Source organism: Centrocercus urophasianus, unplaced genomic scaffold, assembly GCF_019232065.1.
Source record: "Centrocercus urophasianus isolate 14NV4802_14NV808 unplaced genomic scaffold, USGS_Curo_1.0 seq_26, whole genome shotgun sequence".
Classification (NCBI taxonomy): Eukaryota; Metazoa; Chordata; class Aves; order Galliformes; family Phasianidae; genus Centrocercus; species Centrocercus urophasianus.
The window spans coordinates 2420344-2437960 of record NW_024884822.1 but is presented as its reverse complement, the minus strand read 5'-3'; the positions used below and the strand labels follow the sequence as shown (position 1 = coordinate 2437960).

The 17617-nt window shown below is 42.0% G+C and overlaps 1 protein-coding gene across 2 annotated transcripts in view; it reads right to left on the bottom strand.

Moving 5' to 3' along the window:
- The window catches only part of SLIT3 (slit guidance ligand 3), a 472881-nt gene that overhangs the window by 191572 nt on the left and 263692 nt on the right, over nucleotides 1–17617 (bottom strand). For both annotated transcript variants that reach the window (XM_042826239.1, XM_042826238.1), the window contains exon 7: nucleotides 6564–6635. In XM_042826239.1, the coding sequence (XP_042682173.1) occupies nucleotides 6564–6635 (72 nt within the window). The remainder of the gene's footprint in view (nucleotides 1–6563; nucleotides 6636–17617) is intronic.

Here is a 17617-nt window from a genome sequence, read left to right as displayed (position 1 = left end):
AAATGAGCAGAGCATGCAAATGAATCAATTAATACCATGGAGGAAAGGTTTGCCAGAAATCCCTGTGTCTCCTGGAGTTTTGACTTTGGCGTCTCTCAGATCAGTGACTGCAGCACCAATAAAGGACTTACTCAAGGCAAGCTGTAAACCTGGGCTTTCTCAAAAAGCATATTGGTCAGTGATTCATGAATCTAATAATTCTAACCTGGCACTGCTCTTATCTTGATAAGTTCTGCAGTCTGCAGGGCTCCAGGCTATTCTCAAAGAAAAAAAAAAAAAAAAAAAAGAACAACTCCAACCTAATGGGAGCAGGAAGGGAGAATGAGCACAGCATTCAAATACTACATATGCTCCAGGAGGGAAACATCACTTTTCTAAATATGTAATATGGTATAGCATCCACAGTGAGGTCTGATAGAAATGTTCATCAATTTGCTGGGGCATGCCCAGCACATACTGCAGGATTAGCAAAATCATAGATCAATGAATTTATGCAAATATATTCCCCCCATAAAGAGAGAGTTACATCTGTAACAGGCATCAGTGATTTTCAGAGGCCCTTGATTGCCCGCTCTTATTTTATCTCAGCTGGTCTTTGATATAAAGCCTGTCACCATGGTGCCATCTGGATAGTGTTCTGTTCACTATGCTGTACTTCCAACCTCACATTTCGTAATGTGCTGTAGAACAGAGGTTATCTCAGATTTCATTTCCATATCTTGAGCAATGATGCCAGATCTCCCACTGAAATAGATCAGCAAATACAAACATTTCTTATCCAGCAACTGTGTAAGCACCCCATCTTTCCACATCTACCCATGTTAACTATTTATCTCATTTCTTCAGGGTCTGCTGGGTGCAGTACTTTCCAAAAGTTCTCCAGAAAAAGGCCTTTCTGTAGCTAATCTTCAACTTATTTGTGTAACAGAAAACTGAAAATAACAGCTAAGTACATCAGGAACCTTTCTCATTCCTACAAACATCTACAGCAACACAGGAGCCAAGAAGAATGGGAAGGGTACAGAATACCGGACAGTTGAATGAAGAATGGAGTAAAGAAAATTGGAAATTAGCCTTTGTCCACTGATACCTCTGTACTCTGGGTGAACCCTTTCTCGATTGCCAGAATGACTTTTATTCTTCCTCTGACATAATGTGACCTCCTGTGGTATAACCTGCACACAGGAAACTGGGGATACTCTTAGGAAATCCAAGCTCCATTCTGTGTTTCGGGGATTTCTAACGCTGGGCAGACAATTCAATTACTCACATGTAGCCAATAATTATTTCAGTTTGGTTTTTATCACCCACGTTATGTGTACATGCTGACTGATGATAAAAGTAAAGATTTTTAATTTGTTGTATTAATTTATATACATTTAAGCTAACATATATCCTTAGGTTAAAAAAAAAAAAAAAAAAAAAAGACCACTCAGTCTAATCATTCTAATTTTACTCTACTCAGCTATGAATGAATGAAACAGCTATGCACAACATTTAAATTCCTATTCATTTAAATTCCTATTTTCATTATTATATTTAGGTATTTCAGTATCAGCTATAGAAACACCATTTACAGAGTTCAGATTTGATCCTGATTGCTTCAACAAATCATAATTTCCAGGAAAATAGAAGGAAATCACCTTTGTGTGGCATTTTCAGGCTTTCATTAAGCAATGAATTTAGAGTTATGTCATGACTTCAGCTCCCTGACTCTCCATGTTGGGAAAGCAAATAAAGATCTACCTAGTTAAGACATGCCCAGAATAGCATTTCAAGACTAAGTAAAACTGATCCTATAACTGAGTTCAGCACACAGAAGACAACAAGAGGAAACAGTTAAAATCCTGTCTGAAACACAAAATAACGATTCATTTTTATAAAAGTTCTGAAAAGCAGCATGTATTATAAGCATACACATCCACGGCAGTTTTATCTGAAATTTCAGTGATGACTAAAGTTTTTACGAAACACAATCCTTTGTCACAGGAAAGCATGGGAGAGACAATAACAGCATGACTGAGAACTGTAAGGTGCTCGCTAGGATGGAGTTTTATACGGATCACACATGTCCCACACAGCGCGGCTTGGGGGAAAGGCTGTTCACAAGGGCTGATATAGCAACTGTAATCTCTAAGACTCTGTCTTTGTTTCATGATCCCAGAGATGGAAGGTGAGATGTTTTCATTACAACTATTTATTCATTTAAGATCAAATATTTAGGGCTCACTTGGAATTTAAGGCGCGGTTTCAAACTGTTGCTGACATTTGGATGACTGCGTCCAAACTTCTTCAGTTTTACCTGTAGGTGAATCATCACGATTTTTCCCACTGCACTGCCCAGAGTTGACTGATGGATTCCTACAAGCACGGTTTGTTGCTATGGTCTCTTAAAGGCCCATTCACTTCAAAAAGCAAGTGAAATTTTGGGAAAGTGATTTTTCATACTATGGAAGACATAAAAGACCCAAAACATTGCGACTGACAACAAGTAAAACTCCAAGTTCCTCTGTACTAGCTCCGTCCAGCAAGAACTTATTTGTCTTCTTTAATAAAACTGTGTCATCAATCCTCTTCAGATTAGCTCTTGCTCTAGTAATATTTTTTGGTTTGTGATTTTTTTTTTTTTTTTGCTGAAGAACTGCAATGAAAAAGCATGTTCAGACTCGAGTCCTTTTTAGCAGTCATCATAAAGCAGGAAAAACAACAGCTTTTACAGTACAAAACCAGGAAAACACTCCAGGTAAATTGTCAACAATGACTCATAATTCCTTCTATCCTGCTCACATAGCACTACTACTGTGTCACCACACTGTTTTCAAGCCATTCCAGTGAGGACAAACAACAAGAAATAAATTAAAAGTTGGTGGTTTTTGTTTTTTGTGTTTTTTTGCTAAATTGAGTTCTGTATCTTACTGAGAAATGGATCCTAATAACCATGTACTGCTCAGCACTTCCAGCCTAATGATAGCATGGCCATTTGCTCAGTCTTAATGGCTCATTCAGTTTGACCGGGCTTTCTGAACCACCCAGAAATTACTTCCTTTTATCCACAAATCCAATAGGACTGAAGGGGAAGTTCTGAATTCTGGAAGAGTTTTATCTTTTATGCATGGTAACACTGAACATTTGGATATGAAGATACAGAGAAACAAATTTCTAATCTACAAAGGATATATCTCACTGCCACATCCCATAAGGAACACTGGGCAATTATTCTTTAAAAAAAATAATCTTAACTTGCTTACAGGTACACCAACAAACATTTCTCAACAACGCTGTTATTGCAGATATTGCCACAGGACACAACGAAGAATTGAACTCAGCAGAAAGTCTTCTTCTAAAACCAACACTTCAATTTCTGAAAGTTTCACACCAATTTTCTTCAACTTTTCTGCAGGCTATTATGTTAATTAATAACTTGTGTCCCTCCTTCTACATGCTGCTGCTGTTTGTTGGCTGCACGCACCTTCTTATCTGTGTGAATGTGAGAACAAACCCAGCGAAGTATGTTTAACCCTATTACTGTAAGGAGGAAAAGGAGGGATGTCAACAGGAGAAATCTCTACTTGTCAACATACTGGAAACAAAACCTTTGTGGGGAGCTACACAGAAGATCTGATGCAAAAAGGAATAAAATCAGCCCCTATCCACAACTATGAAGAAACGTTTAAGTCAGCGTGTCGGTTGAGCGCCATTTCTCAGACATCATCTTCACCTTGCTGCAGAGGCAAAGCCAACCGCAGAAAGCACAAAGCATTTCACTGCAACATTTTTGCAGCTTTTTACTCCCCAACTCACAGTCACCAATAACACTTAGCGTGTGTGTTATGGGCTACATAGGTCAGACCCCAGGATCAGAGACACCTTTTGGGACCTCTGAAACACTGAAGCTCACAGAGATGTGATCAGAACAGCGCTAGCGTGGGGTGCCAGTACCTGGCCCTGACCCAGCATTCAGGTGAAGTCAGCAGCCATGCCCTGTTTAAAGTACTGAAATTAGTCATGAATTTCTGAATCTCTGCCTCAGTACTATTTGTTGATATAGGAATTTAGAACACAGGAAAAAATACAATAGAAGTGTAAGTGAAGACTGCTTGCTTGAGAAGTGGAAATAAATAAAATGGACCACAGAGCGCTCTCTATTTTAAAGGAAAAATGCAATTTCCTTCTGTTGCTACATTTACCAAATCACTAAGATCCTTACAGTCATGTTTTCTGAGGAATTCAAGTTGAGTGAGAAGTTTAAACTGGAAACCAAAGTGCTCTTAAAGGTGTTAATGTATTTTCTGGGTAACACGATGCATTTTAGCTCTTCCCCAGGTAATCTACAGAATTGCAGAATTCTGCAGACAGGCAGGAACGCAGAGAAAAGGTGCAGAAATGTGTTTGATATCATAAAGGTCACATGATTTCAGGAAGACAAAGAAGTAAATAATTGGGTGCCCTTGCAAACTGCTCAGACAGATAACTTTTTTTTTTTTTTTTTTTTTTGTGCCAGAATGATATTTTCTACGTATTGCATTATGAGTCAAAATATTTCTCCATAAAATACAGTGGCAAGCTCTTCTCTGAAATGTTATCTTGATGCCTTTTGGTTTCGCTTGATGATATTCTTTGATGGCTCAAATTGCTCTAATTTTTTAGCATTTATGTCTGTTTTACAACTGAAGATGTGATATCCTCTAGTGCATTAGGCAAATGTCTTTTGCTAGAGATTTAAATGCCTTGGGAAAAAAAAGACAACACTTCAAATTAAGTTTGAAGTATTCTACTCAAATTTTGTGACTGAGAAAAATAACTAGATACTATCAATCTATTTTCTCATCTTATTTAGAATGAGATTGATTTTTCCTGTAGCAGTATGTGTGTGCTGAAAATTAAAGATGCATTCAAGATCTGACGATGATGTATTTTATACAGTAGACAGAAAGCCTTCTCTTCTCCCACCCACAAGTATATGGTATAGAAGTAGCCAACTGCAAACAGAGGAGTAAATAAACTAACTTGACATCCCAGGGAGAAGGAATGTGTTCCCAGCAATTATTTCAGAGCCTACAGAACTTGGTGTAGTATGAATAAAGGTTCCAAGTACCGCCCAGCCTGTTATAGTAGAGTTCCAGCACAGGCTGCTGTCAGTGGAGGACTGATTCGCCCTTCGTGGGTATGGAAAAGCAGTCCATCACAACAAACAAACAAATGAGCAGATTTTTTTTCTTCCTTTCATTCTATGACATAGGCAGATAAAGCTTTATTCATTGCTTTTAACTCACTGCTTTTCCTTTAAAAGGGCTGCTAATATAGAATTTGAACGATACTCCTCAGGTCCTCCTGTTATCTTGATATGAGCACCAGACAGTCTCTGACTGATAAAGATGTCCCAGCCCGGGAGAGCGGGACCACAGGCACTGGGGCTGTTATGGCAGACAGGCACGGACACAGCTCCCCAGTACAGCAGCAAATGAACCCACATCTGCTGACACTGAAAGCAGAAATCATTCTTTGAGCCTCTATCCATGGCGGCCAGAGCCCATGGGGCAGAATTCCCTTTATTATCCCACAGACATTCCAGAGAGCTTTGGTGCACTGCACAGTGCCATCGCTACGGCCTTAGTGCTGCTGGTACACGGCAGCCACAGGCACTGCGCCGGCCCTGGCGCCTGCAGGTGCCAGCTCTGTGCGAGGCACACACCTTAACCCCCCTGCTATCTCATCCCACTTAAGGGCAGTGCTGGCAGCAGTCTGAGCAGCCTTCCCCACAGCATTAGGCACAGGCCGTTCGGCTCTGGGGCAGCACCAGCATCACTCTGATGGAAGGGTCTGACCCGAGGAGTGCTCCTGTCCCCCTGCCCCAGCACCCATCCCTTGTGCCTCAGGACTGGGCGCTCTCTGGCATTAACACTTTCAGCTTTGCAGCATTAACTTTCAGAAAAGCCTTTATCCATGCCTGTGCTCAAATTGTACTGCAGAAGAGGTCTCTATGTGAACAAGTACCTGTTAACAACGAGCAAGTTACCTGATCGGTACAGAGCTCTGGTAACGCAGGGTTTCGCATGACAACAGCGCTATAAATCTCATGCTTTTTCTCTGACAGAGGCGGATTTCGTTGTCAAATCTTTTTTGTTTTTTCCTTTTTTTTTTTTTTTCTTTTTCTGTTCGCAGCTTTAGCAGTCAACGTGTAAAGTTTGCGGCAGCCCCGAGCTCGGCGTGCCTGTATTTCAGCCCTCGGAGCAGGGTCCTCCCCAGAAGCCGACGCCAGCACCGAGCGACCCAACCGAGCCCCCGCCATCCTCCCTCCCGCACACCGACCCCTTTCAGCAGCTATTTGTCCGTGTCCGCTGTCAGACACCGCTCCACGCGAACCCGTCCCCCCCTCCCGGCCCCGGCCCCGCGTCCCCCGGGCCGCCGCGGAGCGCTCCGACCGCCGGCGCGGTGCCGCGGTGCCGCCCGTTGCGGTGCCGCTCCGCTCCCCGCGCTGCGGCCGCCCCAGCCCGCTCCCCCAGCACTGCAGCACTAACAGCACCCCCCTTCCCCCTCCGGCGCCCCGCACAGCCCCAACTCACAGGATCTCCAAGTCGCGCAGGGCGCGGAAAGCTCCATCCTCGATGCAGCTGATCTGGTTGTTGTCCAGCTGCCTGCGGAGAGGAAGGGAGAGGGTGAGGGAGGGCAGAGCGGGGCCGGGTGTCCCCGAGGCGGTGCGGGGCTCTGTGGCTGTGCCAGCGCTGCACGCTGCGCCGGAGCCTGGCAGGTCTCAGTAAATATTAATTGCGCCTTTTTTTTTTTTTTTTTTTTTTTTTTTTTTTTTTTTTAAAGGCAGAAGGGAGTAATTTCATTACATTAGGGCATCCAATCCATTATGAGCTTTTACCGTCATGTCAGTGAAACAATTTCATTAAGCTAAAGGCCTGTAAATCATTGGAGGTCACCGGGCTGCCCTCCGTGACCTCCCACAATGCCTTTTCTTCTTTTACTGGAAGTTGGAGTCCTCTGTCCTGACGGTACTAAATCTCTCCGCTTTATCTGCCTGAGAGCTGTGAGAGCGAACAGGGAATACACCAGTTCCAAATTAGACTCAACTAATCTAATTTTATAGTCTTTTTATTATTCTAAGCACCAAATGTCTGTGGTGGTTCGATGCCTCTGCGCATTGTTACCGGTCCCATCTGGTAGCCCATTCTATTGAAAGATGTCTGAGCGAATGCAAAGCCTGCCTAACCGCATCAGGGAGCGCGGCCGCGACACGGAGCATCCGCGCACGGACACTCACAGCACCACGCTGCTTCCTAATGTCTCATTTAATATCTGGAGTGCAGGCTTCTCCCATTTGTTTCCCTGCACGTGCACATGCATTACAATAGGTGGGGATGCAGCGGTACAGGTACATCTGCCTCTCTTGTTAGAAAATTACAGTCGTAAGTGGTAATCTAAAATTTAGCGCTTACATTTTCAGACATCTGATCTCTTGAATGTTACACCTACAGAAATACACCTGCGTACCTACTCACGTGGAAGCATAATGCCTGCACCTCAGACAAAAACTGGAGCACACTCTTGGCTCTGTTTGCTCCACTGACACTGAGTGACCCAGGTGTGTCCAGGTGCAGTTGCCCTTGGTCTGGTCCCAATGAACATCGGGATTTTTATGATTTCAGTGCATGAAGTATCACACAAGGTCTGCTAAAAAAGTATAGCAAGCATAAAGGCAGCTAAGGTTTCTCATTGCTCTCGTATCTTTGGAGAACATGCTGAATTTGGCAAAACTTCCAGCAATATCTCCTATACCAACATACACCAGGATGTAAAATCATCCAGAAAGGATTCTGTAGCATGACAGTTCATGCATTTTTTAAATATATATTTATGTAATTACATACATATTTATTTATGTTCTCTCTGCCTCTCCCACCACCCCACCAAGGTGACAACAGCTATGTGCATCCGACTGCTGAGATAACCAAGTGGCTGCTGAGTGACTTCTTCCAAGATCGCTGTTTAATTGAGTGGGTCGTTAGCATTTTTTTGCTCAGATGGAAAGAATGGTGGATTTCAGGAGGAATAAACTTAGGATGAGTTAAATATAACTCTGGTTGCATGACTAAGTACTTTACACTTCAGTTGGCTTTATTAAGCATACTTTATTAAGCATAAAGCTGGCACATGCTAGAAAGATGAAGAGAAAGCAGGAGCAATTTGAGAAACACCTCTCTCTTTCTTTCTACAAGAAGTATTATATATTGCCTATTTTTATTTGAGTTACACTGTAATATTGATTTTTCTGCCAGATACACTAAAACAAGCAAATAAACCCAGCATGCTACTCACAGGGCCTTCTATTAAAAAGCTTCATACGCTGTGCATTGCTTTCCTAAAAAATGCTCCTCTCATAGATTGATTTTTGTTGAAAAAGCACAATAACCTTAATCACGTTTCTATAGGTCCAGTCACGCTAATGCTAACAATGAAGTTTAGCCTATGTAAATAATCCACAGGACTACTGTAAGGGAAACCTCTAGATACAGCAGAATACCTGAACGTAGCAGGATGCTCAGTAAATTAGGAAAATACTCATTATGGATGTCACTTGATACTCAGTGCAGCCTGGTTCTTCTACACCATGAATTAAATCTATGTCTCTGGGAGGCACCCACGTGTGTAATGCTCCCTGTGAGCAGCAGGGCTCCTGACTCCTGACACCCACTACGACCAAGCACTCAGTTCTGTGCTTAACTTTAAGCATGAGAATTTCTTCCCGGAAGGAAAGGATTAAAGATATTAGTTGTCTTGAAATTAAGCATGTCTCTGTTTAATACCCTTTACCTCCTAATGCATTTGTCTGTTCGTAAAAGTAGAAATTCAGTTTCTTTGCATCCACATAGCAGCCTGTGAGAGGCTGAGCAGAGACTGCAGATTTTAGAGTTCAGAATCTGAACAATGGCTTCCTACCAAGACAACATGTTAGTTCAAAGTTTGGGAAAAACCTCACGTACAGCCCTACAGAAAGCCAAAGCTGGGTGTTCAGCATATCCTTGTATATCCATGAAGGCAGAATAAAATGCACAAGACATGGGCCAGCAGCCAGACTGCATACTGAAGCTGGGTTTGCTGTGCTCTTCAGTGCCCAGAGCAGAGTGTTCAACATCCACTGAGAAGAACCGATGATATGCAGAGAATGTAGAAATTCAACTTCAGAAAAATGTGAAATTCAGCATTCAAGAGCAGCTGGACATGCATTTCTTTGAGGCATGTGCAACACCACTCCTGTTTCCTCATTGCTGCCTTCTGCATGGGCACTCACCCCTCCCAAGCACCACATTACAGAGACTGGGTCAGCTCTCGGGTCTCATAGACATTGAAAAAATGGTCTCAGCCAGCAGAAGCATTTATTCAGATTTAAACATTACTTCCATTTGTCAGAGCTCTTACTCTCTATAGAATAATTTTGTCTCTTCAGTATTTGTCATGTATGCAGTGGTGTACTGTGGTGGCCAAAAAGGGAAGCCAGATGAAACTAGCTCAGATTTTAGTCACCATTTTTCCTTGGACAAGGTTAAGTTCTGTACCTTTGGTCACTTCCTGCCTTTTGCAGGAATCCAGCTCTCATCTCAGGCTCTATCTATAACTACCAAGTCATTCAACTACCTCTGAAGGAAACACCTGTTCTCATGTTCAAAAAGTGTTAGAAGAGTGCGTGCAATGAATGAAGACACAAAGACGGAGCTGTGAGAGACAGCCAGACAGCACGGCTGGGACGGCTTGGTAGGAAGCCATTGTTAGAGCTGCAAGGCAGGGGATGAACAAGAAAACATGGCCAAACTTTGTGCTTCCAAGTTTTTGCTGGGTTAGATGGATATGTAACATTTTTCTGGGTGAAATCGTGTTTGGGTGCCCGTGCTGAACCTCTCACACATGAAGCCCAGTGCTGGGATCCTGGCAGGCCAGCACACACACACAGCTCCCCAACCTGAGCCCAGCAGGGGCAAATGGGCAGCAGGCAATGCAACAGCTACAAAGAACAACGCTAGGAAACCCCAGAGAGTGGAGCAAACATAGGAAGGAAAACATTTAGAGGGCACGTGGGGTTTACATGACATGTGACGTACATGCTTGCAAATAATGCTGGAATGTATAAAATGGTCTAGAGAAAAAGGCTCCTTTCATCTGGTAGAGATACAATAATAATGGCATGTGTATCCAGCATCATGACTACAAAGCTCATCTCTGTATCTATTAAAAATTATGATAACCACATGACTAAATTACATGCAATAAATCATTATCTATGCTTAAAATTCATATTCCAGAGGAGAAAAAAGAAAAAGATTTAAAGCTAAAAATGAGACATCACCTCTCCATGAAATGGAAAGTAACGTTGCACCCATTTCTTTCACAAGATACTCTGTGGTTTAGGTAAGCCTCTGCTCTAACTGATAAAACACCATTTCCCTGTGTAACACTCTGGCTTAGCCATTTAGATTTGAATGTTACCTCTCATACTGAAGAGTTACATTTCAAATAACATTTGGAAGGAACAGGGTTTTACAATGCTGATATTATTTTTGCCAATTGAAACAATCCTTTAAATAGGAAGATTTAGAATTTTTGCTCCCAAAAATAAGAGCATTTAGTTTTCAAATGCCTTTGAGAGAGAAAAGTCAACAACGAAGATACAGTAATTTTTATCATGGTACTGAATTTAAAAAGCAACAACAAACAATCCAAACTGCAATAAAATATGAAAGATTTGAATGAATGCAGTAAAAACATGAAATTATCTCATCTTTTACTAACATTGAAAGTCAGTTAATGCTTAAAAATCATAGAATCATAGCATCACTACGGCTGGAAAAGACCTGTAAGATCATCCAGTCCAACCATCCACTTATCACCAACATTTCCCACTAGAAGTCCACACAGATGTGTACCTAGCAGCTGTTACTCATGTAATACCAGGTAACCTAACATGGTGTTTCTTCAGCAGTTTGCCATACTCTGATACCTGGAGACATCCTTCAAGTACCAAACACTAAACATCCCAACAGTGAGAGGTGAGATCAGTGTTTTGTACTTCATTTCAGCTTGGGTTACTTTTTGTTGGCTGGTTAGTTGTTTTCTTTCTGATGCACTGCAGAGATCAAGCGCTCATCTTGTTTTTAATTACATCGTGACAGTAATTTAATTAATATAACTTCTTTGTATGTTTTCTCCAGAATCTAGTTAACTTTTAAATAAAAGCCCACTTTAACCCGCAGTGTGATGAAAACCTTTCAGATGCTTTTGTTTATCATGTTTGAGATGTTTACCATACAAAGAAGTGCTGTAGACTACTTGTGTATTTCAGAAAGTTCTTTGTCACGGATGGGAGATTACGACTGTTCTACATACCTGCTGTTCTAGATCTGAGCTTCAGCATTTCCCAGTTAGTAAAATACTATATTGCACATTTATCCAGGAGTATCCATGTTAAACATACCACCCTGCAAACATATTTAAAACGGATGACTTTTCAATAGCCACTTCAGCAGAATTTAAATCCACTGCAACATACAGAATTGTAGTTGGAAAAGAATTGGATTTTGTTAATTAAGTCTCCAATGGAGCCTCAGTTTGGACAACATTTTCCCCTCAGTTTTTCCATTTCTTTTCTAATAAAAACTGCCCAGTCTATGCAAACACTGTAGAAGTTGTACCCTAGCTATATATAGTTATACTACCTAATTGGTAGTATTCAATAAACGGTAAGAATTAGAAGGGTGCTCTATGACGTTTAGTGCCCAGTATTCAAGGTATTCCTTACATGAATACCTGAGAATGCCAAAAATTGAAACAAGTGACCTGATAAACGTAGGTAAAATTCCTCCCATACCAAACTAAAGGACTGCTCCTTCAGCTGATAATGAAGCACTACAAATGGTAACAGATGCTACTCTGAACTAATATTGAATTTGAATTAAATTGGCATAAAGTTATTTGAAAGCCACTTCTAGTGCATTTTTCATTTATAATTTGTACTCTTCACTGAAGCATTACTAGAATAATTTTATAAAAGCTTACTTGCATTAGAAAAATAAAAGAATTGCTACATTAAGTTCAATGTTAACATAATTCTCAAGTGGAGTAAATTGATGGTGCAGAACACAGAGGACAGAGCTGCAGTGCTCTGGTTGTGCCAACAGCTCTGGCTGAAGCACTGCACAGGCACAAGCCATGTGCATGGCAGCATCGGGCACAGGAACGGCTCTGGGTGTCAGCCCTCCCACACACCTGTGTTGTGGGGCTGGTCAAGGAGGAAGGGCTGACGGGAGGAAGAACTGCTTATGAATATTTGCTCTGCAGGCTGTGCAGAAGAACAGGTATTTGTTCTAAGTTAATTATGTCAATTCACAATTCAAAATGTTGCTGTCCAAAACCAGTGTTAGCTTAACGCAAACCCAGGTGACGAACGAACAGGTAGAGCCCTGCCTTTTCCCACCAGGATAAGGGCACACAAACCAAGGTTTCCTTTCAGTATTGGGGGCTGTAGAACAATTTTTTTCCATTAAAAAACCCCTCCCTCTGGTTGCTCATGCAACAAATGGTGCATACCCAGCACACAAATGGCTGTCTCCATAGCAATTGGGGCAGGTTCCGTGTTTCCCTAGTTACTCCTGACTGATAACCATCTGTTGTTCTGCTCTGCCACAGCCCCAAAGGGGAGAAGGGGAAGAAATGAGGAAGATAAAATGGGTGTTAGAGAATATGAAAGTTATTTACTGCGGTAAATAAGGTTTGCAGTTACTTACATCTTTTTTTATTCTTGCTTTCAGTTGACAAGTATGGAGTACCGCACACAAAGAAAAGCTGTAACTCCAAAATGTTACCAATCATTCACCTTACAATTGTATTAGGAATATTAAAAGGAAACCACCTCATTAGAATGTTATTATGAAACTGTGGAAAATCTGGAACTAAAGCACTTAACGGAGAAAAAAATACCTAGAGAAATTTAATTTCAGTAATTAGTAGAAATGTATAATGTAAGAGCGTGGGGCAGAGGAGGTGAGGAGGTCAGCACCCCGACTGCTGTGCCTGGAGCAGGGTCCCTCTGCAGCTGCCTCAGCCCGCAGCATGGCCAGGAGCTCCCTCACCTCCTGGGGCCGTCACTGCTGAACCATGGGCCCCTCCTCCATCCTTGTGCCCAAGGGGGATGCAGGCCGCCCACATCCTTCTCGAGGATGGCAGCACCCTGGGGCAGGCCTGATGACCCTGAGGCATGCTGAGACAGGGATTATACACGGGATCAGTGTCTGCATAGGGCCACAGACATCATGGCACTGCTATGGATCTAGTGGTGCGTTAGTCTGCTCGTTTTGCAGGAGCACAAACAAGCCTCCACAGGCTGCTGTTACAGCACATAGATACAGCAGCACGCCACTGTGCTGGGTTCTATTTTCTTTGAAACAGACTCTATGCGTTTTCCATATAGCAACAAATTACAGAACCAAAACTTTTAAAAACGAAAGACATGCTTCAATCCTCGATATAATATCAGCTGTCAGACAGACAAAGCTGTCTGGGGCTGTTTCTCCAGCAGGCCAGAGAACTGCAGGAACTCTGGAGAGCAGAGCAGCAAGGAGGGCTCTGGCTCCATGGGCTCTTCCCCATGGCACAAGGGATGCTGGGCACAGGGTGCACTGAGGGCTCCTGGCTGCACACCTCCGTCCCAGTGCAGGGAGGGGTGCCCATGTAAGTGGGATGCAGCAAAGCGAGGTGTTATAACAAGGTGCTTTCTGAAAATCATGTCGAATCTGCTGTTTGCTTGTTTACACATCCTTGTTATCAATAATTTACTAAATGCAGTTTTGAGAGGAAAACTAGGGCTCTCGTGTCTTTAAGAGGCTTAGATGTTTTTAGCAAACATGAAAATTACATGATGAGATAGCGGCTGTGGCAGAGAGCAAATGCAATAGACCTTAGCAATTAGGAGAAGGTAAACTCACTCAAGGCCCAGACACCAGAAGCACCTCTTATATGTGGTTAGGAAAATGACAGAGCACAAAGGAATCTTGACATTTGATCTCCAGACATCTGTCCCCTCTAATAACACATATTACATTAGATTAATTCTATCACCTTCAGTCATACAACATCTTGAGATGTCTTCTAGATCTCACGACAAAAATCAGCAATAAGTAATGTCAGAACAGGGAGATGTGAGTAGAGACACAACAGTGTCGACCTTGTTCCATGGTTGGAAAATTTGGGCAAAGCAGCAAAAATTCTTGTGATTTGATAGCTTAATTTTAAATGTGAAAAGAGTATAAAGACCTAGAGGATGAATATCCAAACAGGGAAATGTTGTTGCGTTTATGAACTGTGGAATCTCAGCATAACACACCAACAAATTTGTCAATCACATCTTTTATAACAAATCCTCTGGACTGCTGTTACAGAACATTTTGGTAAGAGATATTGGTTGATCCCAGTGCCTTCAAAGACAAAAAGTAGCCAGCTGATTCCAGAGAGGGAAGAACAAATGTGAGCATCTAGGTGCCCCATCTTGAGTTTTGGGTGTTTTATTATTTATTACTGTATTTTGTCATAATTGAACTCAATATCTCAGCATGCAAGAAGTACTAGAGTAATAACTAACCCACAACCACTTGATCACAGTTTACCAATACCACATATTTCAAGATGCTGCATCAGTTTTAAATGACTCAGGTAGGGCCTTCCAGTCCTGATCCTGCATTGCACAGACTCCCAAGCTTCCTATGGGGCTATAAAAGGCAGGCTGTTTTATCTTTGTGAGGGCTTTGATTTTGGGATAAGCTGCACTTCAGGTGATGAGGATATGGGGGTGCTCTGCTTCCATTTTTGTTTGTTTTTAAGCTTTTTATGCCTCCATCAGACACAGTCGTTGCTCACACTGATCAGACAACAGCAACTCTGTCTTTGAGGCATGAAAATTATTCTAGGTTGTAGGCCACTAAAAATACTCAAAGAAAAGTAAGAGCTTTTGATTACATTAAGACAGGGAACCACCTGGCTTAGCTGCAGCGTTCTTTTGCTCGCTGCCCACTTGTCTGGGCATTAGCAAAGTCAGAGGTTATGGGTTTTACTTGCAAGTGCTCCTAAATGGCTGAGGTCCAAAGGGAGCTCCAAATTCTGACTCCTCACTCTGATTACACCTTACTCTGTGATTCTCAGGCCTGCTGAAATAGAGGAAGAAGACCAATGTGCATATGCAACTCTGCTCTTAGGTCCATTGCTTTCTTACTGGTATAAAACAGCAACGGGTACTATAAAAATATTTGAGATTTGTTGTGTAGTAGTTGCTTCACTGCACACACAACTTCCTGATCCTCTGGCTTTAAGTGTCTTCCTTCCTAACTGTTAGTTCTTAGTGATGTACTTTACAAGTCAGATTCGTAGCTGACTTGCAATCAATGCTAAATCAGCATATGGGCAAGTTTAGGTGAGATGGTGCTAAATGTAGAAAACACATTAGAATTTATCCTGAAGCTTCTGAGCTTTAAAGGCATTTACATCAACTTCATGCTCTCTACTCAAAGCAATGAGTGCTCAGTGAAATTCCCACTGGAATTCATATTCAGGTCTGTTACCCTGGGTATGTTGATAAAGGTGCAAGCAACCACTGAACTTGCTCCTTTGCTGTTGTTAGAAAGTGAGCATTGTATGCAAACACAACAATACAAAAAAGCCAGCACTCCTGAGCCAGAGATGTTCCGTCTCCAAAAAGCAGTGACTGAGGAAGAGGCTCCAGGACCTGGAGAGGCTGTGCTCCTCCTTACCCACAAGATAGCAGAGGAGTGCAGGAGGCTCTTGTCACACAGACCCCAAAACATTAAGAATTTTTTTTCTGTGAAGGGGATAAGCTATGAGCAACTGAAGGACGAAGAACATTTGACTGGAGGCTGCTCTGGGCTGTAACACTGTACACGTTCAGCTGTAACTGCTGGACTCTGCTCTCCAAACTCAAAAGCTCTTATTTCAGATGTGTGTGTTGCCATGTCCTGTCTGCTTCACAGTGAGGTCCACAGGGGAGGAGACCTCATTTCTGTCTGCATCCAGAGCCTGACCAGGCCCACCTGACTCATTATCAGCAGTGCTGGAGTCCACTCACAAAAATGCAACATTCACTGGGCAGTGACATATGAATCTAAAGATCTATCCATCTTTTTCCAGTACCGATCCAGGCTGAGATTAATCATCTCATGACACATGTAAAGAAGGTGTCACACACAGTATGCCTTGGTGAGGTGTGCCCTCCGCTGCTACCCACTGCTTGGCCCAAATTCATCAAATCTGGAACATCTGTGCAACACCATCCCAGCAGCACAACAAACAAAAGCCTGGTTAACAGGGCATGTACAGAACAATAAAAGTTAAGAAAAGCAACCAGTTTCTAGACAGAAAGAATGTTAAAGAAAAGCCAATCAAAAGGAAACCTGGAAAAGATGTTAAGAAAAGAAAGCAAATAAATGACCTGATATATTAAATGGGACCCAAAAATAATGTTGCTTTTACTCATCTTGGGACCCAGCAATCACATCAATTTTGAAATACTTAGCAAAGTGCTATGGAAATACACCGCAAACTGTATCATAGTTGACACAAAAAGCCATTTTGTTTTATCGTTTCCAAGCCAGCCAAATTTATGTCATCTGAGAAATGTGTATCACCCAGGGTAAGGACAACAATCCATCCTGCAGATTTATGTTTACAAGCACTTTAATAAATGTTCCTATTTGAACATCCATACAAACCATAAGCATCCAGTATGTTTGGAGCACTACGTTCAGTTTTTGTTAGCAGATCTTTAACTTCCACAGTAATGTTTAACCAAAGCAGTGTGGCACTACTATACATCCTGCAGGAGCAGGGCACAGAGCATATGTGACAAGCCTTCCACATATTCACTAGGGAGTGTTTCTTTCCTCCTGCAAGAAACCATAGGACTATTTATTTAATTCACTAAAGCAAATGGTATTCATCTATTTTTGGCATTTATGTGATCGCTGTAGTACTGGAGAGCCTCACTCTTTAATACATTTATTCATTCTCCCTGCAGACGCACAGCTGTCAGCAGCACAATGAGGTTTTATAAAATTTCAGGAACTGAGTGCACCGCTTCCACTTCCACTTACCTACATCATTTCTAAATTAAAATGTGCTTCCCCAGCCTCAGGACATGTAAAATACCAACCCAAAGGAGAGAACGGGGTAAGTTTCTATCAGAACTGCTGAATGTCACTTATTGCAATGGACAATTATTGATAATGTTACTATTGTTGCATACCAAACTGATAAATATATAGGTAAAAATATGTCTAACAGCACTGACTTCTTACTGAATTGCAGCGCTTGAAAGTAAAAATACCCTCAAAAACCCTACTGATACCTGATATCATCCTGCACGCTTGGTTCTTGGATAGAATGGAAAAGTAGCCAGGTAAAGAAGCCTTGCTCCTAGATTTCCTGCTGGATTCCTGTTAGCCAGGAGAAGTGAACTGCTGGGCAACAAATAGCTTAACCCTGGATCTAAAACTCCACAGTTTAGAAATCTGGTACAAAGGGACACCCACACTCTGCAATACAACACATGCTGCCAAAATGA